Source organism: Ambystoma mexicanum, chromosome 10 (assembly GCF_040938575.1).
Source record: "Ambystoma mexicanum isolate Mex_15411 chromosome 10, UKY_AmexF1_1, whole genome shotgun sequence".
NCBI classification, from domain to species: domain Eukaryota; kingdom Metazoa; phylum Chordata; class Amphibia; order Caudata; family Ambystomatidae; genus Ambystoma; species Ambystoma mexicanum.
Window position 1 is genome coordinate 843710487 of NC_090932.1, and position 26210 is coordinate 843736696.

Consider the following 26210-nt stretch of genomic DNA (forward strand, 5'->3'; position numbering starts at 1 on the left):
GCATGTACAGATTTGCCATAGGAGGGGCATAGGTTGCCCCCATGGTTCTAACTTTGGTCTGCCTGTACTATTGCTGGTTGAACAGAAATACAGTGTTCGCAAACGAGAACTCTAGGAATTCTTGTGTTAGTTCAATGTGCGAGAAAAAGGATGCTGAGGCCTTGGCAAAGGCATAGTCTATGGCTTTAAGGGCAAGCGCATGGTTGATGGCCATGTAGAGGGCTTTGACATCAAGGTTTACTAAAGTATAGTGTGGTTGCCATCTGACATCTTGAAAAATTAGTAGAGTATGCATGGTGTCTCTTAGGTATGTCGGGATCTTTGGTACTTCCAGCGCAAATACATTGTTGATGTATTTACTGAATCCCTCTGTTATCCATCCAATGGCGCGGAGTATGGAACGGCCCTCCGGGATCTTGTTGAATTCCTGGTGCACCTTGGGCAAAAAGTAAATTGTCGACATCCTTGGCTGTTTTGGGTGAAGGTACTTATATTCTTTGTCAGTCAGGAGTCCACGGCTGTGCCATTTTCTCAGTGTTCATTGGCAGCGAGTGCTATATCCTTAGTGGGGTTGCTCGGGAGTGTTTCATAGCAGCCTGGGGTTGCCAGGTGTGTCAAGAACATGTTTATATAGTCACTTCTGTCCATTATCACAATGTTGAGGCCTTTGTCGGCCTCTTTAATTATGATCTCCTTGTTTTCTTGTAGGGTCTTGAGTGCCCGACATTCTTGGCTTGTGATGTTGTCAGATTTTTTGTTGTTTGGTCTTAGTTTTATGCCGTCTTCCAGTGCGTGTAGGTCACGGGTCACTGCCTGTGTGAAGATGTCAATTGTGTTTTCTCCTTGTAGATAGGGAGTGAACCTGGATTTACTCTTCATTTCGGGTATCTTCGAGGTTATTTCCCTCAACATTCAAATCCTTTGCGGTTTGTTGTATGGTCTGGCCGGTTGTACCAAAGTCTTCTTCCAAGTTGGCAGGCCCCCCTCTTCTGAAACCGTACATGTGACTAACCCTCTCTAGAGACCACCTCTCCCTTCTTCACGCTACAATACAATATACGCCCTTGCTTGAGCTCTCCCCCTAACCAGTGTAAGGAAGGAGGGGGTCAGTTTGCCCCCCTCCCCGTACATTCCACACGATAGGGACCACCTGCTCTTGCAATAGTGGAGGGACGCCTACCTTGCCCTTCCCCAGGTCCCGGTGGACAAGTCCCTGGCACCTACAGAAGCGGTTATTACTGCAAGACACATTTGGACTCCATTTTGTGTACCCCAGACTCCATCTTTGGACTAAGCTGCATTCTGTTATCTGTGAAGCCTTCTCTCCCATCAGCAGCGCAGCGCACAGCGAACACTGACAGCCCACACCTTTTTCCTTCCGTGCCTGTGTCACCCAAGCCCATTTCTCACAGATGCTCTGGCGCGAATTGTTGCAAGCAAACAGTGTATTCTTTTCATCCTTCCTCTGAGATCACTGCCCTGCGTCTAACCGGGCCGAATCATGGCTTGTGGCTCACCCGTCTCCACAAACCCGCTCCTGCACATCTCACCCCCACTGTTGGAAAGTTACTGCCTGTTCAACCTTATGCCCCTCCAGTCGGTTCCATGTGTTAATATCCTCACAAAAATATCCCGATACAAAAATATCGCCATATTTTTGCGGCGATATTGACCCATGGACCCTGCGGGGGACACCCCCGCAACCTCTGCATTATTTTAAAATGTGTGGGGGACTCCCCCGCTCCCACAAAATATCCTCCCCAAAAATATCACCTACGGCGAGGCAAATGGCCATATGTATGGCAATATTTTTGGTGGGTTTATTTTGTAGGAATACCCTCCAGTCTTATTAGAGTGCCACTAATATAACTAATCTCATGTTGCCATATATTCTGCCCTAAACCAACACATATCAATCCATCCCCTCTCGCTCTGAAGTGCCAGACCCAACAACTGTCAAATCTCACCCCCCAGTAAGTCACCTGGAGGGCAAGACCCCCACACCCTTCACTGCGCCAATGATCTGACACAGGATAATGTAAATAAGTGTGTACAATTTATAGGCCTCTCTTAATACCAAAGGTATAGTTTATGGCTTATTATTTACTGCATGACCTGTGATAGAAAGTAGCTTAGTCAGACAGTACCAGCCGCTTCACCCAGACCCAAACTGACCTTCACCTCGCATAGACCAGCCCAGCTGACCCACGTGATACATACCAGCCCGCCAAGCTGCCAGCCAATCCAGTGAAGCCTGCCCCTATAGGGCCATACCGGGACCTAATCCCTCACCAACCAAAATGTAACTTGTAGACTATATGGAAAACGTCATCTATGACGCTGTAACCCTTTAAAAATGTATTGCTTTGTATTGTTTGCCAGAGCGCTCTCAAGGCAGCAGAGTTCTCTGGATGATGAATTTTACATAAAGCCTTGTCTCATTCCCTACTGGGATGTGTCCTTTATTCTGAGTTTCTAATTGTTCGTGGAGAGTGACCACCTTCACCAGGTACAATTGTATCACCTGGCCAACAAGCTGTCCTTAAATTGCATGCACTAGGGCATGGAGGCTCACTTGAGACCCATATCTTTCAGCACAGAATTATTGGCTGACAGTACTGTGGCCCCCCCTCACACATGACCCTGCCATTGTCACTTGTATTGTACATTATACTCCCAAAAATTCCAACACAATCTATGTCTGGACTGGTATGTGTCTCAGCATTTAAGAGAACGTACCACACACTGGCTCCCTCCACCGTTACTTCAAGTAACATATTGGTTGACAAGTACCATGTCCCCCCCTTGCAACTGACCTTGTCATGGTACTCATATTGTGCATTATACTCCTAACATTTTCTATATATTCTGTGCATTGGACCACTGTTTCTCAGCATCTGATAAGAGAATGCCACACACTGGCTTCCACTTCGATTCCCCTCTCACATGACTTAGCACTCTGCTAGGCCCTCGAATTTTTGTGTCATTACATTAAACCCTCATCGATGACAACAATTTAAGAGTGGCTCCTTTACTTTCATCAATCAAGAATGTCATGGTTATAACCAATGGTTGAAACCAACCACCAGCGCCTCCAGCAAGCAAGGTTTGCCAAACAACCTTGTCTGAGAACACACTCAAGTAATCGACTGTACCTCTCGCGCAATGAGCTATGCTGCCGGTGAGGGATTGCAGACACCGTAACGTTGCAGTTTGCTATGATGATATTCAAATATTGTTTTCTGCTTTAACTTAATCAAGTTGGCATGCCTAATCTAATAATAACCAACTGACATGAAAGCATTATTAAACTTGCTTACACAGAGCACCCATCGTTTGTCTTCTTGTCCCACACCGTCACTTATATTCTTCTTTGGCACTGGAATTTTCTTCAGCAAAGTACCTTTAGGTTCTGTGGAATTCAACTGGGTAATTACTCTGAAGTTATAAACTCCTCTGAACAGTCTCTCTAAAACTGGACCTGTCCCTTGAAAGGCTAGGATGAACAGCAGTTTAAAATGCCTTCTACATTCTAAACCACCATTGGCCAACCTCTGACTGAATACTCTTCCTCCGTTTTGGATTGGGGACGGTCTAAATTGGAGAAACAGTTAAGATCCTTCTCAGGTAAAGAACTTTTCACACAACACCCACCAGACCTGAACCTTTTTTCCCCAAACCCTAAATGCTACCATCTCAAATTGACAAATCATCCCCCAAAAATGTGTACTGTGTTAGGATGTCTGCAAGACCTGACATACACATCTAGAAACATGTACAGCCTATCTATGTGGCGTTCTTTATTATTGTAAGCAGCTTTGAGGACAAATAGTAAGAGTCACACCCACGCATTCCATAATTAACGACAGATTATTAACTAAAGATTCCATGGCTGATGCATATCCGAATCAAAGTGCAGGGGTTTACAACATGGTGTGCTGGTACAGGTCCATGCCAGAAAAAGAAACTGTTACTCACCTTTGGGATGGCCCAATGTACTGCATGCATCTACGAATCCATGTAAGCCCAACTAAAACATTATTTTGCCTGTTTAAGCAATATAACCCGAGCAGGGAGGGCTGAAGTTAGAAACCTGAGGAAAGGGAGGGCTTTACCGTGAGTCCCTGGACAATAGCTTCCCGGTAATTCCCCTCCTACAAGGGTTATATTGCTTTTAGTACCCTGGCACGTTGTACCAGGGTACTAATAGTGTTTTTTTCTCACGTTGAGAAACAGTCATTTCTGGGAAGGAGATCAGCCGTCGAGGGACAGAGGTGCGTAAGGTAAGTGGTGATGGGGTGGGGGCGGGTTCTGGGGATGGAAATTGGATTTGGAGGGTGGAGGAAGGAGGGGATGAGGGCACAGGAGCGCACTTACTTCATTACTGGTGAGGGAAGATGGTGACCTCCCTCTCTGAGGAGGCTTGGAACAGGGGCTTTACTCTGTGGTAAAGATCCCACTCGGAGCCTCCTGATTGGCTGGGAGGCCGCTACACCTCCTGACCCTCTCCAGATTCTAATGTTTAAACTAAGACTACCGAGTATTTTATTTGGGATAGGGAATATGCATTTTCTTCACGTTAGTAAAGAAAGCCTTGAGTTTGACCCCCAAGTAAGCCACTTTAACATTACAAAAAATGTACGAATGAATACACTAGTCACCACAGGATCTGGATAATAAACCAAAGAAAGGGTTTGTTTAATTAAATAAAAGACCAAAGGTTCCATCTATGGTGGTGCAGTAAATCATGGCCACTCTTCACAAAATAAACTAAATGTGTAGCAGTCTGATCTACTTGAACAGGTACTCATGGCAGTATTTCACTAATGATGCTCCTGCACTACATATTCAAAGAAGAAAGTTTGTTTCAAAAGACGTTCAGGGCATGCTTTTCTTTAGTGAACCCCTCTAACAAAACAAAACCAGTCAAGATACTATTACCAGCTAAACAGAGAATTCCTCTTTCTTCAATCTTTTATGATCTTTCCTGCCATTTCCATACAGACAACTCCCAAATCTTTTGTAAGCCCTGTGCTGAAAGGGCTGGAAAACTGCTGTTAGGCTGTGGCGAGTGAAGAGTGAAGAGGAGACTCAGACCCCGTGGATACTGGAGAGAGGTGCGTGTGCCTTTAAGGAAACAAGACCTGCTGTTCAGCTGACCTTAAAAGGCCGCCCCTACCGCCCTTGTGGCTGTAAGCCCTGTGCTAAAAGGGCTGGAAAAAAACTGCTATTAGGCTGTGGCGCGTGAAGAGTGAAGAGGAGACTCAGACCCCGTGGATACTGGAGAGAGGTGCGTGTGCCTTTAAGGAAACAAGACCTGCTGTTCAGCTGACCTTAAAAGGCCGCCCCTACCGCCCTTGTGGCTGTAAGCCCTGTGCTAAAAGGGCTGGAAAAAAACTGCTATTAGGCTGTGGCGCGTGAAGAGTGAAGAGGAGACTCAGACCCGTGGATACTGGAGAGAGGTGCGTGTGCCTTTAAGGAAACAAGATCTGCTGTTCAGCTGACCTTAAAAGGCCGCCCCTACCGCCCTTGTGGCTGTAAGACCTGTGCTAAAAGGGCTGGAAAACTGCTATTAGGCTGTGGCGAGTGAAGAGGAGACTCAGACCCCGTGGATACTGGAGAGAGGTGCGTGTGCCTTTAAGGAAACAAGATCTGCTGTTCAGCTGACCTTAAAAGGCCGCCCCTACCGCCCTTATGGCTGTAAGCCCTGTGCTGAAAGGGCTGGAAAACTGCTGTTAGGCTGTGGCGAGTGAAGAGGAGACTCAGACCCTGTGGATACTGGAGAGAGGTGCGTGTGCCTTTAAGGAAACAAGATCTGCTGTCCAGCTGGCCTTAAAAGGCCGCCTCTACCGCCCTTGGTGCTGCACGCCCTGTGCTGAAAGGGCTGGAAAACTGCTGTTAGGCTGTGGCGAGTGAAGAGGAGACTGAGACCCCGTGGATACTGGAGAGAGGTGCGTGTGCCTTTAAGGAAACAAGATCTGCTGTTCAGCTGACCTTAAAAGGCCGCCTCTACCGCCCTTGTGGCTGTAAGCCCTGTGCTGAAAGGGCTGGAAAACTGCTGTTAGGCTGTGGCAAGTCGAGAGGAGACTCAGACCCCGTGGATACTGGAGAGGGGTGCGTGTGCCTTTAAGGAAACAAGATCTGCTGTTCAGCTGACCTTAAAAGGCCGCCTCTACCGCCCTTGTGGCTGTAAGCCCTGTGCTGAAAGGGCTGGAAAACTGCTGTTAGGCTGTGGCGAGTGAAGAGGAGACTCAGACCCCGTGGATACTGGAGAGGGGTGCGTGTGCCTTTAAGGAAACAAGATCTGCTGTTCAGCTGACCTTAAAAGGCCGCCTCTACCGCCCTTGTGGCTGTAAACCCTGTGCTGAAAGGGCTGGAAAACTGCTGTTAGGCTGTGGCGAGTGAAGAGGAGACTCAGACCCCATGGATACTGGAAAGAGGTGCCTGTGCCTTTAAGGAAACAAGATCTGCTGTTCAGCTGACCTTAAAAGGCCGCCTCTATCGCCCTTGTGGCTGTAAGCCCTGTGCTGAAAGGGCTGGAAAACTGCTGTTAGGCTGTGGCGAGTGAAGGAGACTCAGACCCCGTGGATACTGGAGAGAGGTGCGTGTACCTTTAAGGAAACAAGATCTGCTGTTCAGCTGACCTTAAAAGGCCGCCTCTACCGCCCTTGTGGCTGTAAGCCCTGTGCTGAAAGGGCTGGAAAACTGCTGTTAGACTGTGGCTAGTGAAGAGGAGACTCGGACCCCGTGGATACTGGAGAGAGGTGCGTGTGCCTTTAAGGAAACAAGATCTGCTTTTCAGCTGACCTTAAAAGGCCACCTCTACCGCCCTTGTGGCTGTAAACCCTGTGCTGAAAGGGCTGGAAAACTGCTGTTAGACTGTTTGGCGAGTGGTGGCAGCGCAGACAACCTATGGCTACTCCCGCATCAAGAACATCAAAAACACGTGCGCAGAATAAACGTGTTAAGGAGGAAACTGTTGCAGACAGTAATGCTAGCAGTGAGGTAAACCTGCACGGTCCAAGGAAAGCGAGTCGCTTTTACACATGCTCATAAACTACTGAGGAGCTATGTGAGGGGGAGGGTGGGGACGATAACAACACTATTATTAACACTCGCACTAATAAATCTACTAACAATGATGCAATGGGGGCTTGTTCAGAGGCACTCCATGAGCATGAACATGGACACGAACATAGAACGTTAAGCTGTGAAAGCAAACGATGAAATCGCCAAGAGCTCGATGCCCTCTAAAGCATGTAATCCCGACAGTGAACAATCTTTTTGTCACACCCCATGCCACACGGACCTCAGCTTTGGTGAGGAGGGTGAGGACGGGACGAATGGGAGAGGGCCTCGACAGAGCTCAACACTATCTGATGAGAACGAGCCCAATGCGAGAGACAACTTACTCGAGATGTTGCATGTTCGGGAAGGCGCGGCTGCCGCGCAGGGTGAGCAGGGATCCGCGCTGGACGCGCGACGAGAGATTGGGCGTCAGGTCCACTCTGGACGCTTGGCATGGACTGGCATAGTTTGTGGAGAAGGAGCCGGAGCCGGTGGAGTCCTGCAGGAGTCGCCGCGCAGGAATGACGGCGCGCATGAATGACGGCACGCATGGACGCGGCGCAGCCTCTGATGGACGCTTGAGCCGTTCGGATGGCGAGAGAGGCGTGCCTGTGAGCTTGGGGGAGTGGGCCCCTCCGCTCGCGTCAGGGCAAGTGCCAATGATGATTAGAGATGCCGACTTCACTGTAGTGACACTGCAAGCAGCCGAGAGAGGGGGAACGCTACTGTGTGACCGACCAACTGCATGTTCTTTTGCATGCAACCCACATGATTTTTGTACTCCGGATGGTCAAACAAAAATACCAACAACAGAGGAGCAGGCTGATTTAAAAAATGACGAGCGCCGTGACTCCATAGATGTAGTTAATAATATACTGAATAACATGATTGCATTGAATAGAATATGCAACAACAAATCGAAAGAGGGCAATAATTTGCAAGATAAAACACCACAAATGCAGAAAGTAGCCCTAAAACAGCAGAACACTCAATTAATTGAGCCAAATGAGGATATCTGGGCAAATGTCCATTACAAACGTGCAAAGCAGGCTTTTGCTGTTCCTACCGAGGAGACAAGTGCGGCTGCGCTGGAGGACTTGTCATTTCATCAAATGAATTCACAGAAAAGAGCTGTCAACGTGAAATGGCATGAACCGGAGGTAATACCAATGAATACGCAAAACCTACAGCCAAGCAGCTGTTCAAACTCATCGGTCAGTTGTGATCCATCTGACTCGTCTCTTATGGAACGCCCTTTCCCCAAAATAAGGAGGGGAAGACCTTCCAAACAAAGAAAAGTGAAGAAGCGGAACTCTAAGGCCAGGACCATTGACGGCTGTGACGCTGGCCTGAAAATAGATCTACAAGCCATTATAATGTCCTCACGTGCGATCACCATGGCCCCTTTCATGAAGCTCTATGAAAATTTGAATGATTCACTAAAGGATGCTTCAACCTTGATGGCCCTATTGAACACTAAAGTTGCCCATCTGGACTTAATATCCAACCAATCTTCCTGTAACATCAATGAAGGGTTAAAAGGACTAGACACTTCGCTTAGAGCTTTAAGCGAACAAAAGAGAAATGACTCCTTAGACAAAAAACTCTTAGCCTAAGTTGCCAGAGAGGTACTGGCTCTATTTAAATATGAAGGATTAACTCATACAGGTCCTCACTGTGCTAATGAATCAAACAGCTACAACACACATCGAAACCAGCTGATGCTGTGGTAAATACAAGTGGACAGGATCAAAACATCACACACGAGGTTGAAAAAATTGTCGACATCTCTTTCAATACTGCCTTTGAACAGGCGAGGGCCTGTAAGAAAAATTTGGGCTTTGTAAACCAAAAGCCAACAACTTCAAACACAGCGCTTCAAACAAGTAAGGATGAAGACACGCCAATTGTTAGTAAAGGCGTGGAGAAACCAAATGTATTCTCGATCTTTGGAGGTAGTCCTGCAAATTCCGTGACATCAAGTGAAACCAAAACTAAACCTACAAAGACAATCAAAAAACCAAAGAAGCAACTGATTAAAAGAATTAACAAAAATACAGGAGCAAGAACATTTTTGAGGAACGTAAATTTTGTTCAAATAGTAACAAAAGACTTAGGGGAACCCAAACTAAAAGAAAACACCCATAGACCCGAGCAGACTATGGAAGTGGATAGCTTCCACCCAGAGATAGTGGCTGTTAATCCAACGATTGAAATTCCTGAAGAGCTTTTGAATATGTCTACCTATGATGACACGGAGGAAGTGGAGGTCATAAAACGACACGATAAAAGCCCCACCAAATCAACTCTAGACACACAAAAGAACTTATCTAATGATCGTCCTGTGGAAACAGCAATGGAAATTCCGACAGGTTTGGGTTCTAGGGATCACACCACAGAGGCGGCTGCTTCTTTACAGACGGGGACTTTAAAGTCTCTAAGAATATGTCATCTTGCTAATGAACACGCAAATCCAGAAGCAGGCCATAAAAACCTGAGAAGTCCGCCGTTTGTGACCCTATACGAAAAAAGGATTAACCTATGCACTAGACTAAAAGTTGCACAAAAAGGTGAAAGAGAGAACTTCAGAATCACCACGAAATGTGACGAGAAATTAAACTTCGAAGACAATCAAAGAGCTGTGGTAGGTGTGAACAGAACATCTGAGGAGAAAACAAACGATCCTTTAACCATCACTCATACGGCCCCACTAGTGGTCTCCCATGGGAGACACAAAGGTAAGGCCAAACGAGAGAACAAAATGGAACAAGATTTTAAAGGTGATGATTGAGAGGATCGACTCGGATAGGTTGATCCTAAACCGAGCAAACATCACCAGACTATTTGACTTGATCCCAAACTTACGAGCCATCACATCTAAAGACATAATAATTGTCGAATTCCCCAATGAAAAAAGAAACGACAAAATAATTTTACATGTCGGATCTTCATTGATAGCGAATACAATTATCAAGGCAAATGTTGCGCTATTTTCATTGGGATTTGAAGTTTACACTGTGGATTGCGCCAGCCAGGGACACGATTCATTGACCTTACGAGACGATGACGAAGCGCTAAGTTGTCTATACCAGAATACTGAGTTGCGCTTTCTGAACAAAAAAAGAACACTAGCAAATTAAAATGACTGAAGGAAGGCCAAGGGCCAGCAGTCAGTGCTCGAACTTAACATGTGAAGACAACAGAAAAAAGGTCTCAAACTTCAATCTCAAGATGACGAACGACACGAAAGTATCGGAAGCACCCGAAACAGAGATCAGAATCACCATAAGTGGAAATCAAGAGTCTCAATCGTCGGTATCTGAAATGCATAATTTCACCAATCTAGGCAAGGAAAATGATGATTGGGGCTGGCTTGCCGCAGCGCTTAATACAAAAGATCAACAATAATGCCAGGAAGAGTCAAACTTAAATGTGTGTTCAGAGGCCTCCTGGAACACGCAAGGATTTATACATCTTTTCAACACAAACTGGCTGCAGGGTTTTGAAGTTGCATGTCTGCAGGAGACATGGCTAACCGAAATGCCATTAGCAACCAACTTTGAAGTGGCCATGAATTCAGCAGTAAAACTGGCAAAAAGGGCGCCCCATGGCAGGGTTGTTAACAATGGTAAACAGGGCCTCGGGCTTTAGGATTTTGAAGTCCTACAACCACTCATCATTTATTCAGGAAACGACTATTATAAACGGGAATTTGGGATGCAAGCCCGACGACGAAATAACACTTCTAACCGTCCACTGGAACCATCAGAAAGTAGGCAAATGCGAGTTTATAGAGAAAATTGCAGAAATTCTTGATACCCTTCTTGAAGGGAGGGAAAGGGCGAACATCCTGATATGTGGGGACCTGAACGTGGACTTCTTTAAATTGGCAACTGAAGGAAAAAAGGCGATTGCCAATGACTGGCTTGAAGAAATGGAAACCAGACAACTGCAAATGTTGAACGGAAACACGATTGGGGACATACCTCCTGCCCAGACATGGCGGCGGGACGACCAAACATCAACAATCGATTACGTTTTTGTATCAACTGATCTACATGCCAGAATAAAATCATTTGAAATCAAGAGCCAAACAAACAGTGATCACAACATGTTAATAACGAAACTCCTTACTGCGTCAAAGGATGCCCCCCTGAAATGGAAACACACTATCTCAGCAGTAGCTAACAGGGTAAGACTGCGCCTCGAAGAATACGAGGTCTCAGATATCAACAGCTTACTGTCAGGACAGTACCGAACTGGAATATGACCAGCTTTTGTTCCAATTCAAGATAAAGTATTCCAGATTGAAAAAACCTAATTTGGTTCGAAAACATTGGTTCGATCCTGAAATTCAGAAAAAGAAATGGAAGTTGCGACTGGCTATTTGACAGGCTATACCATCAGCCCTGAATATTAGAAAGCTGCAAATTAAAACAGCGAAGAAGTCTTACAAAAACTGGCTAAAGTCCCACATACACATGACTTTGCAAAATGATGCCGAGATAATGCTATCCATCCTAAAGAATAAGAACACAAGAGAGTTGGAGGATAACAAACAACATGCAGGCACCGCAAAAGTTGCTGCAAACGTGTTTGGTAACTGAAACAGCGTGGACGTCCCACTTTGAAGACCTTTACATGGGAACTACACTTGCGTACGACGAGGCAAAAATAATATTTCCACCTAGAAGTCTGACATATTGGAAAGATGAGATCGTGGACATAATTAAAAGGGCCAATAATTCAAGAGCTTCCGGCCCGGATGGTCTAGCGAATTACACCATAAAACAACATCCCGAGATCTGGGCTGAGATATGCGCCGTATTATTCGAAATAATAAACACTTTGGGTAACTCTCCCAAATCTTGGAAAACGGCGATCATTGTGCCAATTTTCAAAAGAAGGGATAGGTCAAACCCAAAAAACTATCGACCAGTGGCATTGCTAGACGTCCTGGGTAAAGTCTATGCTACCACCCTCCAGCAAAAATTGGTCAAATGGGCATCAGAATCAGGTCACGTCGATGTCAGACAGGCAAGCTTTGTCAAACAAGTGGGCTGTTCTCCAAATTTACTCCTACTAAACTTGGCAAAGATGAAGGCTATAAAAACCAACACTGCAGTATTTGTAGCATTCATAGATTTCTCGAGCGCATTCGACACTGTTGACCGTGTCCTCTTGTGGACAAAATTGTGGCAGTGGGGTTGCCCGGAAGAACTTGTATCTGCAATTCAAGAACTACATACGGGTACATCGATCAAGATTCGGTTGGACCAAGCCGGAAGGCTATCATCGGCAATAGCTACAAGCAATAGTGTAAAGCAGGGTTGCCTGCTTGCAGCAGCCATCTATAGCCTGTTTATAGCGGATATTGGCACCTCAATAGGCGCAATACGTTCTTTTCCGCCGAAAATAAATGGATCTCACATAAGTTGGTTGCTCTATGCCGATGATCTTGTTGTGATGGACTTAACGCCTATTGGACTACAAAGAAAACTAGATGCCGTCTAGAGCTATGTAAAAAAGAATTGGCTGTTGATTAACTCAAACAAAAGTGAAATCCTAGTATTTAAGAACTTGAAAGGAGGTTCCTTGAAATCAAGTAAAAAGTGCAGTTGGACTTTGGATGGAATTCCTCTAAAGAAATCGAAAAGTTTGAAATACTTGGGAATGACACTAAGTTCCTGCATTAATGATGGTTCCTGGATAACGGACACGAAGAGGAAATACGTCCAACTATCCAGCCAAGCAGTAATCATGAAAAAGAAAGAAATTCGGGAAGTTCTCTCTTGAACCTTTAAGGCTGTTTTATCAACAGAAGGTCATTCCAGTATTGATCTAAGGGGCCGAAAATGCGCTGGGGTGCACACACGAACTATGGTCTTCATTAGAGAATCAATTCTGGACGAAAGTTTTGGGACTCCCAAGAGGAACGAAGACGGCTTGTATCAGATATGAACTTTCTCTCATTTCACTTCAGGCTAGAATCACTTGGAATCTACTATCCTTGTTCCGTAAGACCAGAGTACAAGAAAACATTCCGCAGTTTGAAATTCTCCACAGTGCATCGGAAAACGGTCAGAATCTAGTGTCCATGTGGATGCAGAGATGTGAGAGCCTATTAACTGAATTCGACATTAAGATACTCACATTACATGAAAACCCGACCGCCGCAAAAACAAAAATATGGCGTATTGATTGGGAGCGAACATGCGTAGAAAGATCAGCAGCGAAACTGATGATAGACGTCCCAGCCGAAGCTCGTGCATTTGCCACGGCACAACGCTACACCAGTCTTTTTCCAGACCCTGAGGCACGTAGACGTTTTATGTTATTTTGCATGAATTTATTCAAAACTAAAGAGCGAATACAGAGGTGGAAAGGGAACAGTAACATGAATCTCATTTCCAGATTTTGTACAAGTAAACCGGAAACATTGAAGCATCTGGTTCTGTTTTGTACTAATTTCCGCAATGAAAGAACTTTACATCTGGGCACCTGGCGGGATAAACACCCTTCATTGGATGCGGATGACTGGTGGAGCCACATGTTCAATGGAACGGATTTCAAATTGTTAATCCCTCTGACCCTCTTCTTAAGAATAATCGAAGAGCGTCTAAGTCTGGTTGATGCCGCTTAACAAACAAGAAACGGCCAGAAGGAGAGCAGGGCGAATCGGATGATGGAGGGAGGAGGAAGTTGGGAGGAACTTGCGATAAGATGTAAACTGACACATGATTCATGTTGTCTTGTTATGTGTTTGTAAAAGTTATTAAAGGTTTATATAAACCGTATAAAAAATAAATGAAAAAAAAAAAACTTTTTTTCCTTCTCTTTTTCAGACAATACCTGGCAGTTTGCTTACTATTCAATCTTAGACACGTTCTCATTTTCTTCATCTCAATGTTTCCAAAACTAAGGTTCGGATCTGTCCTGTCTCAACTATTGCTTCTCCACTTACTCCCAGTACACCCCCCCCTTTCTCTCACTCCTTCTCCTACTTGCAATCTGGGTGTTATCTTTGATTTTCCTTTTTTCTCTTCATATTTCTAACATTTCTTTTGAACTCAAAACTTGTTCTTTTCTTTTCTTTCTTTTTATGCTACAAAATTGCGTGTTACTTCTCATCTTAACTCTTGCTCTGCTCTTTAAATCAGACTTCCTGCTTACAAACGTGCACTTCTACGCTCCATCTTGTAGTTTGCCGGTCCAGTAAAATTGCTGATGCTGGAATTACCGGGCATTTTAATGGGCCGACAAACTTAGAATGACCCCCCCCCCTTTGTGTCTTAGTATCTACAAATATGCTGTTTGTGCAAGTTTGGAAATTTTAGCTATAACTAGTTTTGCTGAAAAAAAAATATGAACAGGATACCAACACACACAAAGTCAAACAGCGATGACAATTTAAAAATGTAGAAGACTGTGCTCGCATCATACAACTCACCAAAACGGCATTTCTATTTTCACATTGTCCACATGCCTTTCCCTTAGTTTTTGGTTTTTCTATTGAAGCCATAAATGAAGGTTTCAGACCAGCAGGCTGCTTCCCTGTTTCTGTAAACAAGACAGCAGAAAAGAAAATGAAGGAACAAAAGTATAAAATGGAAAAATAAAGACATGTTAATTGACTGCTTATGTGATATAGACTAGACATGGAAAGTTACTCACCATAGTGACACTGATACTCTTAGTTCATTGTCCCTTTTACTCCATACTCTTGGGACGTCACCATGGAATAGGGGATGGGACCAGACCGAGATGCAAAGCAGCAATCATTTAGATTGTTCTCTTTGTTTCATGCATGTGCGTGCCATATGCACGCCCCGTGAGGTACATCCTCTGCGTGCCCCGCCAACCATCAGCCCCTTTATCATGTTGCACTTGGCAACATTTTAGTGGGGAAGGCAGGGTGGCATATGCAGGAGCGAGCACTATGGAGGAAGAGTACCAATGTCACTAAGGTGAGGCATCCATTTGGCTATTGAAGTTTTTAACACTGTGACCAAAAGTCAGAAATAAATGTGCTGACTGTGCTATTTCTTTTGTTCATTTCGATAGCCAGTGCACTTGCCACGTCAAGAGTGTGCAGGTTCTTTCCTGCCTCAGCGGTTGGCTAGCGAAAGAAAACATAGTGAAATACCTTCATTGATGTGAAGGCTGCACACGAATGTGGGTGAAAACCTGGGATTCCTTCTAAGAACAACCATGTCTTTGTGGAATATGATATCTGGGTGTCCCACACATAATGCCTGTAATTTAAAGATAATGCTTCAGGAAGTAATTGTTACTAGAAAAAAGGTTTACAAGTCACCCACTACAAGTCTGTTGTTGCAAATGACTCAAATGGTTTTTGCACAAGTGCCGTCGAAAACAAAGCTTAGGTCCCAGGCACTGTGGGGTCTCCTTCTCAGAGGGAAAATGCCTTTTCTCTAAAAGGCTCACCACTGACACTACCTTATCCCATTCATTCAAAAAGGCCTCTATCGGCACCAAGTATTTCCTGCAGGAGTCTCCCGAAACCCCAGATTCTGCCAAACTGGTCACACTCTCATGGGTCATTTCCTTTTTCAAGCCATTACTAGTGGATTGTGATCTGGTAGTACCCTTCTTGGCCGCCTTCAGGAGGCAAATGCGCGGAACGCCCACACGCCCATCTACAACACGTATTCATGAAATCGAACAGGGCTAATGCGTGCGCCAAAAAAGACGCGCTAATCCGGAAACACATACGCCAGCAGGAAGCAGCCATACGTGGAAGCGCGCAGCATAAAAGTGCGCGCAAACAACAAACAAGCACAGACGCCAAGATGAATATACCATTCCTAGCAGCAGTGGTCGTGGGATACCGCAGGAGGAGTAGGAGGATAGTCAGGCCCAGAATTTTTACACCCAGAACCAGCCTTTTTGGGATGCCTGATGACCAGGTGTATGGGAGGTACAGGCTTCCACCTCACATAATACTCGACCTGGTGAGTGAGTGGGAGGATGACCTCACATCACCCACCCTGTGCTCCCAAGCACTCAGCCCCCTGGAGAAGGTCCTCAATGTACTGCACTTCTTGGCCACTGGATCATTTCAGCGGACAAGTGCTACAGGGGGGGGGGGGGTGTCACAGGCCACGCAGTCACGCTGCCTACACCAGGTGTTGGCCATCATGACTGCACGCCCATCAGTCCGCAGGCACATATACCTGCCCAGAACACCTGCAAAAAGGCAGGCTGCCGTCCAGGATTTCTATGGGGTGGCACAATTCCCCTAAGTGCTAGGTGCCATTGACTGCACCCATGTGGCTCTACGTCCCCCCAGGGCATCAGAGCACATCTATAGAAACTGCAAACACTGGCATTCCATCAACGTGCAGGTAGTATGTGATGCCAAGGGAATCATCACCTCAGTATATGCCAACTATCCAGGGTCCACCCACGACAGTTTCATTTACAGAATGTCAACCCTAAACCGGGACCTAGAAGCTGGGCTGCTTGGCGAGTATAAATGCCACTGCACATGCATGCATGTCAGATACTGAGTAATGTCACAACCCCACTAATGATACCCATCACCACCTCACCAGAGGACAGTGCCTACCCTCTGAGCACCCACATGATGACGCCAATTCGGAACCCCACCACGCCAACCAAGGTAAGATACAACACAGCCCATATTGTAACCCGGGGCATAGTGGAGCGCACATTCGGAGTGCTCAAGTCACGTTTTCGCTCCCTTGACCGCTCTGGTGGGCAGCTGTTATACACTCCCCCAGTAGTGTGCAGGATCATAGTGGCAGCATGGGTCCTGCACAATGTTGCAACACGCCGGGGCCTGCCGGTGGACATGGTGGTGCCCCCACATCCCCAACCACATGCACGCCTGCTGCGCATGGGAGGGGAAGGGCATGTGGTGAAGCAGCCCGTACGCAGCTGGTGGCTAATTACTTCACCTAAAATCAAACCCCTGTGGAGTGCACACAGCCCTGGCACATACCAGAAGACAATCAATGATGATGACATAAGGGACACTCAACTGTCACAACCATACCATCCTGAGATTGGTCACCTGGAAGTGTTACATTATGTGCATCCCTACCTACCCAAACACCACCAATGCTGTGTCATCAAAAGACATATCTATGCTGCTAAATTCATTACCCCCTTGCTAAATACAACATGAGAACAGCGCCATGTCACCCAACCCCTCCCCAGCTCCACCACCAAACACACCATGGCATGTCATGCAATGTGAAAGCACAAAAAAAGCAATGCACAAGACCTGACACAAGTGTCACAAAGTACACTGTCCCTAATGGAAACTCCCCACACACAATATGCTCCCAGTAATGTATAACTAACAGCACACATTACCAAATACTTACCACCAACACAACATGGAAAAATGCAAAAACATGACAGTACTAAGTTCAAGTAGTAGTAGTAGTCTTACAACCTGAATACGCCAGCACATCGACCCCCTACAACTGTAGAGTGTTGCTGCCACACAAATGTCTCAGTGTACTGCATACAACATGAACTGCATCTGCAAAGTAGACGGCCTTCTGAAGACATTAGATAGGAACCTGCAGATTAGGAGGAAGACATGGATGCACAAGCACATATCAATACACCATGCAGTGTACAATACAACAACAATATCCGATAGGGATGTCTACACAGTATTGACTACAGACTGCCCACACAGCTCATGGGAGCCCAACGTCACTGTGTAATTCACTGTCACTTGGTCACACCCTTTGCAAGCCCATGGAAATGGGAAGCAGGAGGGGTCTGTGTCTCAAGAACCCAAGCATCTAACCCAAACTCAGGACAAGCCTTCATGTGCCCAGCCGGAATACAGTGGATGCCCACGGGAGCCACACAAGTTAACACTGTAACAAAAAAAGAATCAAAAATCAAAAATGGCCATGTGAGAGTAAGGAGGGGTGGGGGAGGCCACCCAGGAGGTTTGAGGACAGGGTGCACACCAACACCCACCTGGGTGGATGTTGCGGGAAAAAAAATACCTCCTTGGGCTTATGGCGTGCACGGCTATGCCATTGTGGGAGAACTGCTGTCACTCTGCTCATCCTCTTGCTGCATCAGAAGCCGGTGACATTATGGGAGGCAGCCCACGCAAAGCCCTGGTATGGTCCACCATGGCAGCAAGCATGCGGGTCTGGAAGGTCTGATTCTGGAGGATTAAAGTGCGGCGATCCCCATGCAGCATATCACGGGTTGCCTGCATTTCTTCACGCATGGCCTCGCGTGATGCCCGAATCTCCTAACGTGTTGTATGCAGCTCAGCTGAGAGCGAACGTGTGAGCTGCTCCAGCTGCTGTTCTGCCCTAACATTTTGCGAAGCCTCAAGTTGAAGCAGACTCTACCTGAGGTTATGGAGTTCTACCCTGAGGGCTTCGCTGTGGCCCTGGGACTCTATTGATATGGATTCGCTCAGAGTCTCCAGTGCCGCCCGTCGGTCCCTGTTGGACGCCAACATGTCTTCCCTGTGTGATTGGCAAATGGAGTCTGTTGCCTGCTGTTGTTGCTCCATCTGCCTTTCAGGGGGGATAATGGAAGTGGCCACCCTCTCCATTGCCTGAGCCATCATTTCTACTGATGCTGCCTGTTGGGTTGCCATACCGTACATGGAGTTTTCCCATACAGTATTGCCTGGTGGCGCACGGCCACCGCGTCGACGGTCACCACACCTGTTTGGGGCAAGGCGATCTGCACCTTGCTCTGCTGGCACTGCCTGAGGCTGCAGGACTGCATTCCCCGTCTGATCTGCTGGCCCAAGAACAGGATCAGATGCTGTGGAGTGTGACCCTGCATCTGTAACCGCCAAAGGCGGACCTACCAACACTGACATCCCCCATAGAGGGTTCTACCCCTGGTCCAGGTGGGTTGGACAGAACAGAATCCCTGCCAGAAACACTTACCTACGACTGCACATAAGTCTCATCATCCGACTCAGCACCTGAATAGAGGTCTGTGGAGGTGCACCCAGAGGCACCCCTGGACAGTATGGTCTGCAGTAACATTGGGTTTTCACCAACCACTACATCACGTCCCCCACTGGTGCCCAGTCGTGCCTGAGATTCCTCCTGGGTCTGCACCATCTCTTCAACCTCAACAGCACCAAGTGTGTCATCACATGCAAAAACATGAAAGACAACAAATGGAAACAGGCATGAGCACCATAGTACACACATAGGCCATGACAAGCCAGAGATCCAGTACATGAATTACACATGTCCAACATGACTATAACCCTGCCATGCATGCACTGTCAAAGAGTTGGAAGTGGAGTCAAAAAGGCAGACACTGGGGAGAGCAATATGGATATGCAACACATTTGCAGCATGTTGGGTAGCACTGGCATCACACATCAGGCTGTGAGTGGCATGTCCAATACACATACATGACACATGCCACCACACAGATGTCATGTAGCATAGCCACGGTAAATTACAAACCTACAGCAATATGTCAATGAATGAGTACCGTCACAAATCCATGTCACATCGATATGATGCGCAGATTGATGTTGAATAGTGTTGCAAAATATGCATGTGCCACACACTGAAAGACATCCAGTGTCCAATAACACAGTCATTGTGGGCTGATCAATGGTTGGTCACTTTAACATTACAGGAAACACCTGTCATCTTCAACATGCAAACAGGCCGTAATAAAAAATGTCTGCAGCCCAATACTCCATCGGCCTGAATGGTGTAATCATTAACATAATCAGGTAAAAGTAGTGGCCCAGTGTGGGCTGTAAACAATGACCGAAGCATATCACATATGTTGCAATAGGGCAGAATAATGTGTACTAAAAATGGGAGAGTGGAAACAATCAGCCTGAATGGACACTTCCAAAATCTGACCAATGTAGTTGCAAGATGACAGTTCAAGGTAAAGTGCACTAATCTGGGCGTAATTGGCAACTGTGGGCAGAAGGGATACAGTCATACCCAAATCCAAGGCACGTGAATGTATGGGAGGAAGCAAATGGGTGACCCATAACACTCAGGAGTACACACCCTCACCTGGCACTCAATCAGAACCCGTCACCCAAAACATACACATGGATTACACACACGCATGGGCACTCACCGGACAATGCCTCGTAATCAGGGAGTTCTCCCACACCTTGGATTTGTTCCTCTGTGACGAAGGTCCCAGCAACAGACTCATGTTCAGTGAGTTTGGTGTCCTCTTGTGGAGACCCACCGCCAGTCACCAGAGTAGCGGCATGATTTGAGGCCAGCTTGTTCTTTGCTCTGTGTTTCAGGTCATTCCACCGCTTGTAGCAATCATCAACTGTGCGCCTCACAAATCCAAGGGCACTTATGCGGTCTGCAATGGTCTGCCAGTGCGCCCTACGTTGACCAGGTGTGGTCTTGCACCCTGCAGTCACCAACATTTTGTGGCTATGTGCCGACACATAAGTCACAAGTGAATCAAGTTCCCGGTCATTAAAGCTAGGCTTCCTTGACGTGCCGGAGTGTGTAGCCGTGTCTGGGGTCTCAGCCTGTTATGCCAGAGCACCCTTCTTACTCTTTTTCAAAGGTGGAGCGGAGCCTGAGTGGCTTACGCCGCTCTGGTCAGTAGGGGCAGAAGCGCGGGGGACTGGGTAGTAGGAGTGTGTCAATGCACAATGACCATAGGCCTTGGTAAAGGCATTGGCAGAAGTGTGATGTTGGCATGGGGAATGTCAGTTTGATGGACCTGGACCGACACTGTCCTGGCTGGGAGACTCAGAGCTGGGGTGGGTGGAGCTGCAGCTGCCCCTGCAGCCTCCCCACCCTGCCTACTTGGGGCAGCAGATGACATAGCTGCCCCAGATCCACGTGGCTTGGTGACACCAACTTGCACCGCCACACGTGCCCTAGACTTGCTGACCTGGAAGTCAGCCTGTGAGTCATCCTGTGCCAGGTCAGGTGCCACAATGGGCTGGTCCAACAAGGGCTGAGCTGGGATGGTGTCAGCCACGTTTCCCTCAACCATGGGGGAGGAGGGGGCATTGGTGTCCCTGATTGGTCCTCCACACATGCGGGTATAGGGGCACCCTGCAAATCCCGGCCACGTCCCCTACCGCACCCACCACGCCCACCTTTTGAAGGTCGGCCACCTTTGCCTCCCTTACCGCTTGGTCGCCTCCCAACCATGGCACTGATGTTGTGCGTATGGGAGTAGCAGTAAACTATTATCCTGGGCAATTGGGGGTGAAAAGGGTAGGGTACTAGATGGAATTTGTACCCTAGTGCTCTAACAAGGCTGTCTGTGACCCCTGGGGGAAGATGACGGGTCACGCAACGCACAGGCAGCCCAAAATCAAAAAATAACGTGCACGCAACCCCTCGTAGACCACGTGCGTGAAAAAATGAACACGCACTACGCTGTGGCACCCAGAAACACAAAAATAAGTGTACGCGTAATACACGCAGCCTACAATGACCTCTGAAGGGGTACGCGACACACGGGGCAAGCACAGTTGGTAAATATGTGCGCGACTCACCGTCTGTCTGGAAAAACAAAGTGGAAAAGACGCGCGTGTGTGCGTTGGCAACACCCCCGCCAAAAGAAGAATTGTACGCTGTCTGAGGAGACAGAATAAAAGAAGAAGTGAACGCTGTTTGAGGAAACAGGCCCAAAAAGAATAAAGAACGCCGTCAGAGGTAACAGGGAGTACGAACTTGAAACGCTGTGAAGTAATCGCGTGTGAACCGACAAGAAGTACAGAATTCACCCACTCGCTCTCCACGAAAAGCACGTACAAGGGAATGGGGTCCTACACGTACCTTTTAAAGCGGCCCACACGTACAGCGTCACTTACGCGTGTACGCGCTAAGGCCCTTTCCTCCAATTACACGAGCTGACACTCGGACGTGCAGTTTTTGGACGTGTACGATGGACATGCACCCGTGTTGATGGAAACGCCCGTGCGCGTCACGTCACTTACGCACGTAGGCCCTTTCCTCGGATTACACGCATCCACACGCGGACGTGCAGTTTTTTCACGCGTGCTTAACCACTATGCCCACGTCACGAGGGAAACAACCGCGCGAGTCACATCACAGAAGCGCTTACGCGCTAAGGGCCTTTGGTCGAATGAACCGCGTACGTGCGCTTACGCGCGTAGGGCCTTTCCTCAAATTGCATGCTGACGTGCAAGATTTTCACGTGCCAAATCACTCTGCATCAAGCTGGCCACGCAACACACGGAAGCCAACGCTCCTGCCCAGAAGGCCGAATTACTGCCCCCCAGAACCGCAAGCACGCTCCCACCTGCCATCTGCTGCTGCCTGCCTGCTGCCCACGTGCCCTGCTATTTGGTGCCTGCACGTCAGCCAGGGTTCCAGTTGCTGTGTCCACCCCTGCTGGAACAGAAGACTCCCGACTGGGATACCATCGCTCCACAGCCCAGCCCCAGGACCCAGTTGCCCACCCACGCCTGCCTCGGGGATCGCCTTGTCGGGGCAAACACCATCTGAGACCACTGGCGAACCCTAGCCAGAGAGGCAGAGGGCCACCAGCTTCAGTGTGAAGGAAGTTGGTGTCCTGGTGGAGCATGACCTGGGGCATTTTGATGCCCTCTTCGGAACATCACGCGCCAACAAGGAAGGACGGGAGTGGATCTGGGACGACGTAGTGGTTGCCATCAACGCGGAGGGGTTGGCAACCCGCGACATCAAGCACGTCAAGAAGCGCTGGGAAGACTTGAGGTCCAGGACCCTCTACAAGACCCGGCGCGTCGCGGAGGGGGGCCGGGTCAGCATGAGTGACATCCAGATGAGGGTCCTGGAACGCGTAGGCCCAGCACTCCACGCCCAGATCCTGCAGAGGAAGACCCGTCTGGAGTTGAGCGGTAAGTGGCCAAGCATTGGTGTATGAGACAGGGCATGTTGCAGTGTGCTGGAAGTCTGATACTTGCCTGTATGTGTGACATAGGCCATGTATGGATGTGTGTGTGCAGGGACATCACGGCCATGCATGTGAGACCAGTAATGTGTGAACCACATGGTTGGTGCATGATTTACAATGCAACATGGGTAGCTGTATGGCAAATGCACACATGAAAGCATGCCAGTGTCTGTTCTTGCACATGGTGGGGGTGTGAGGGATGGGTGCTGCTGTCATGTACATGTATGGTGCACATGTGTGTGTGTCTGAGAAGTGTGTGTGTGACTTAGGTACGCCATGTATTCATGACACATGTATGTGATGATGTGTACATTCACTCATGCAGTGCGGTCACCGTTGTATGCACTGTGTCTATCCACTGTGTCTGTGGTGTGCAAGGCATGATGAATGACCCTCTGGTGATGTGTGTGCATGGGATCAGTGTGAGCCATGATGCATGTGAGTTTGAAGGCAAGATTTTGGTTAATAGAGGCCCTTGTACATGGATGCTGGTGTTGATTGCAGGCGCCGTGCCTGTTCATGCATGTGTGTTGCATGCATTCACCCATGTGTTGTGGAAGGACAGGATGGAAGTGACATTAGACACTGCAACTCATGTGTTATTGCTTCCTGTCTAGGGGAATGTTGTACTGTAGCCTGATGCTTGTGTTCTATGTCTCCCTCTACGCAGCGTCAAGTGAAGAAGAGGGAAGAGACAGCGCTGTGGATTCAAGCGGCGGGGATGCCTCCACCGGGCGGCAACGCAAGGCCCAGCCACCCTCCCACGACTTGCCATCATCCGGGAGCAAGGAGGCTGGTGCCGCATCTGCCACTACGGCTGTGGCGGAAGGGCCGAGTGAACCCCCACAGGGGCTTGCAATGGCGGAAGACGGTACAGAGACATCCAGGTTGGTGGTCTCCACAGAGGAGGAGCCCGCTACTGAGCCGCACATGGGGCCTGGTGGGGGTAGTACCACTGGTGCAAGTGGTGCAGTCCAGGGCCAGGGTCAGGAGGCAGCACAGGTCACCATGGAGGAGCCTGTGCATGTCCCTGTCCTTGACCCTGTGACTGCACCACCATGCACCAGCAGGGATGCCCCGTCCCAGGCCCATCCGCAGGTAGGGGAGAGTGCCATGTCATCTGCCTCTCCACTACCTGCGGACGAAGGGTCCCATGACTGTATTGGCTCCATCCCGATCGGTGTCGCGTTGCGCACACGTGACATTCGTGTTGACGTGCTTTCGTCCTGGGCGGAGAACGCACGCCATCACGAACAGCAGCATCACGACGTGGCACTGTTGGGAGGGGCCCTAGTCGGTGGGTTCCTACATGTGTCACGCACTCTGGTGGACCTCTCCTCCTCTGTGGAGACTATGCGCCAGTCGTTCTCCCTGCCGTCTTCCGGCCCAGATTCCACCAGGGCCCCCTGTGGACCTGGCCCGACCAACACAGCCAGCTTGGTAGAGCTCACATCCCTGCCACAGTCGGCGGTCCAGCAGGGGTGGGCACCACAACTGGAGACTAGCTGATGGAGGATGTACAGGCACCATCTGACAGGGCACATGGACAGCAGCAGGAGCAGGCTGTAGGTGGGAGCAATGATGGCGCGGGGCCATCAACATCGGAGGGGCAGGCATCGGCCAGAGGGCAGAAGGACCAAGGAATGGGAGTGTCTTCCGTGTGGCAGCGTTTGGGCCAGCGGATAGATGCGGAGCGGCGGCGGGCGGAAGAGGCGCGGCTCATCATGGTCAGGGCGGAGTTCTCCATGCGTTGTGCGTTGAGGTGGGCAGAGTGCCTCGAGCAACTCGCAGGGATTTGGAACAGGCCATGAGTGCCTCCCTGCGAGACCTCGGGGCCAGGGCAGAGGCCCGCCTCCGGGACATCAACATGGAGTTCGATGATGCCCTGACCCGGGACAGCACAGAGTGAGCCACAGGACTTGCCCGCCGGCATTGTATATAGTTCTATAGTGTTAGGTTTCCTTTCTGTTTTAGTTTATTTTGGGGCGATTGGACAATGCACCAAGTTTTTGTACATAGTTCTTTATTAGGTAGTCTTTTTTTGTAGGTTTCATTTCATTTGTTGGGCTCATGGACCCTGGATTGGTGATTTGTATATAGTTGATTTATTATTATTTTTTTTCATTTCACCATGGAGCAATGGATTTCACTTATTTTTTTCCCTTGGATTTGCTTTGTTGGACTGAGACTTTGGACACATTTTCATTTGGATTTCTTTGAATTCTGATTTCATATTTTTGATTATTTTCTGGACATGCTGCGTTTTATTTCTTCTTCACATTATTGTGTGTTTTCTTTTCATTACATTCATTTTGGGTTCAATACATTTTTGTTTCATACTTCGATGTGTAGTATTCTCTCATTGATTTCATGCATATCATGATGTGGGTTTTCACATTCACTTGCACCCATTGTGTGTGTGTGACGGACATGTGTTCATTTACATACTTGCCATTTGGGTTGTATCATGTAATGGGCATTTCTATGTGGGTGGATGCAATACTTGTTTGGGTCTTTGGGCTGGGGTGGCGTGGTGTGTGATGTGGCTGGCCATTAGGCCCATGATTGAGGATCGTCATGACGTGGGGGCAGGGGGACATGTGTGGGACATGAGTGGGGGCCTGCTGGCAGGTGCCTCTGGCTGCTGGGGGGGTGTGGGTGCTGGGGGACATGTGTGGGGGGACATGTGTGGGACATGAGTGGGGGCCTGCTGGCAGGTGCCCGTGATGGCTGGGGGGTGGGGGTGCTGGGCGACATGTGTGGGGGCCTGCTGGCAGGTGCCCCTGACTGCTGGGGGGTGGGGGTGCTGGGGGACATGTGTGGGGGGACATGTGTGGGACATGAGTGGGGGCCTGCTGGCAGGTGCCCCTGACTGCTTGGGAGTGGGGGTGCTAGGGGACATGAGTGGGGGCCTGCTGGCAGGTGCCCCTGACTGCTGGGGGGGTGGGTGTGCTGGGGGACATGTGTGGGGGCCTGCTGGCAGGTGCCCCTGACTGCTGGGGGTTGGGGGTGCTGGGGGACATGTGTGGGACAGGAGTGGGGGCCTGCTGGCAGGTGCCCCTGACTGCTGGGGGGTGGGGGTGCTGGGGGACATGTGTGGGACATGAGTGGGGGCCTGCTGGCAGGTGCCCCTGACTGCTGGGGGGTGGGGGTGCTGGGGGACATGTGTGGGAACATGAGTGGGGGCCTGCTGGCAGGTGCCCCTGACTGCTTGG

The 26210-nt window shown here is 48.6% G+C and overlaps 1 protein-coding gene across 1 annotated transcript in view; it reads right to left on the reverse strand.

The window, feature by feature from the left end:
• Window positions 1-26210, reverse strand: part of ZBBX (zinc finger B-box domain containing) — a 1294113-nt gene that overhangs the window by 1018431 nt on the left and 249472 nt on the right. Inside the window, exon 6 of the mRNA XM_069618490.1 lies at window positions 14519-14628. Coding sequence (XP_069474591.1) covers window positions 14519-14628 — 110 coding nt within the window. The remainder of the gene's footprint in view (window positions 1-14518; window positions 14629-26210) is intronic.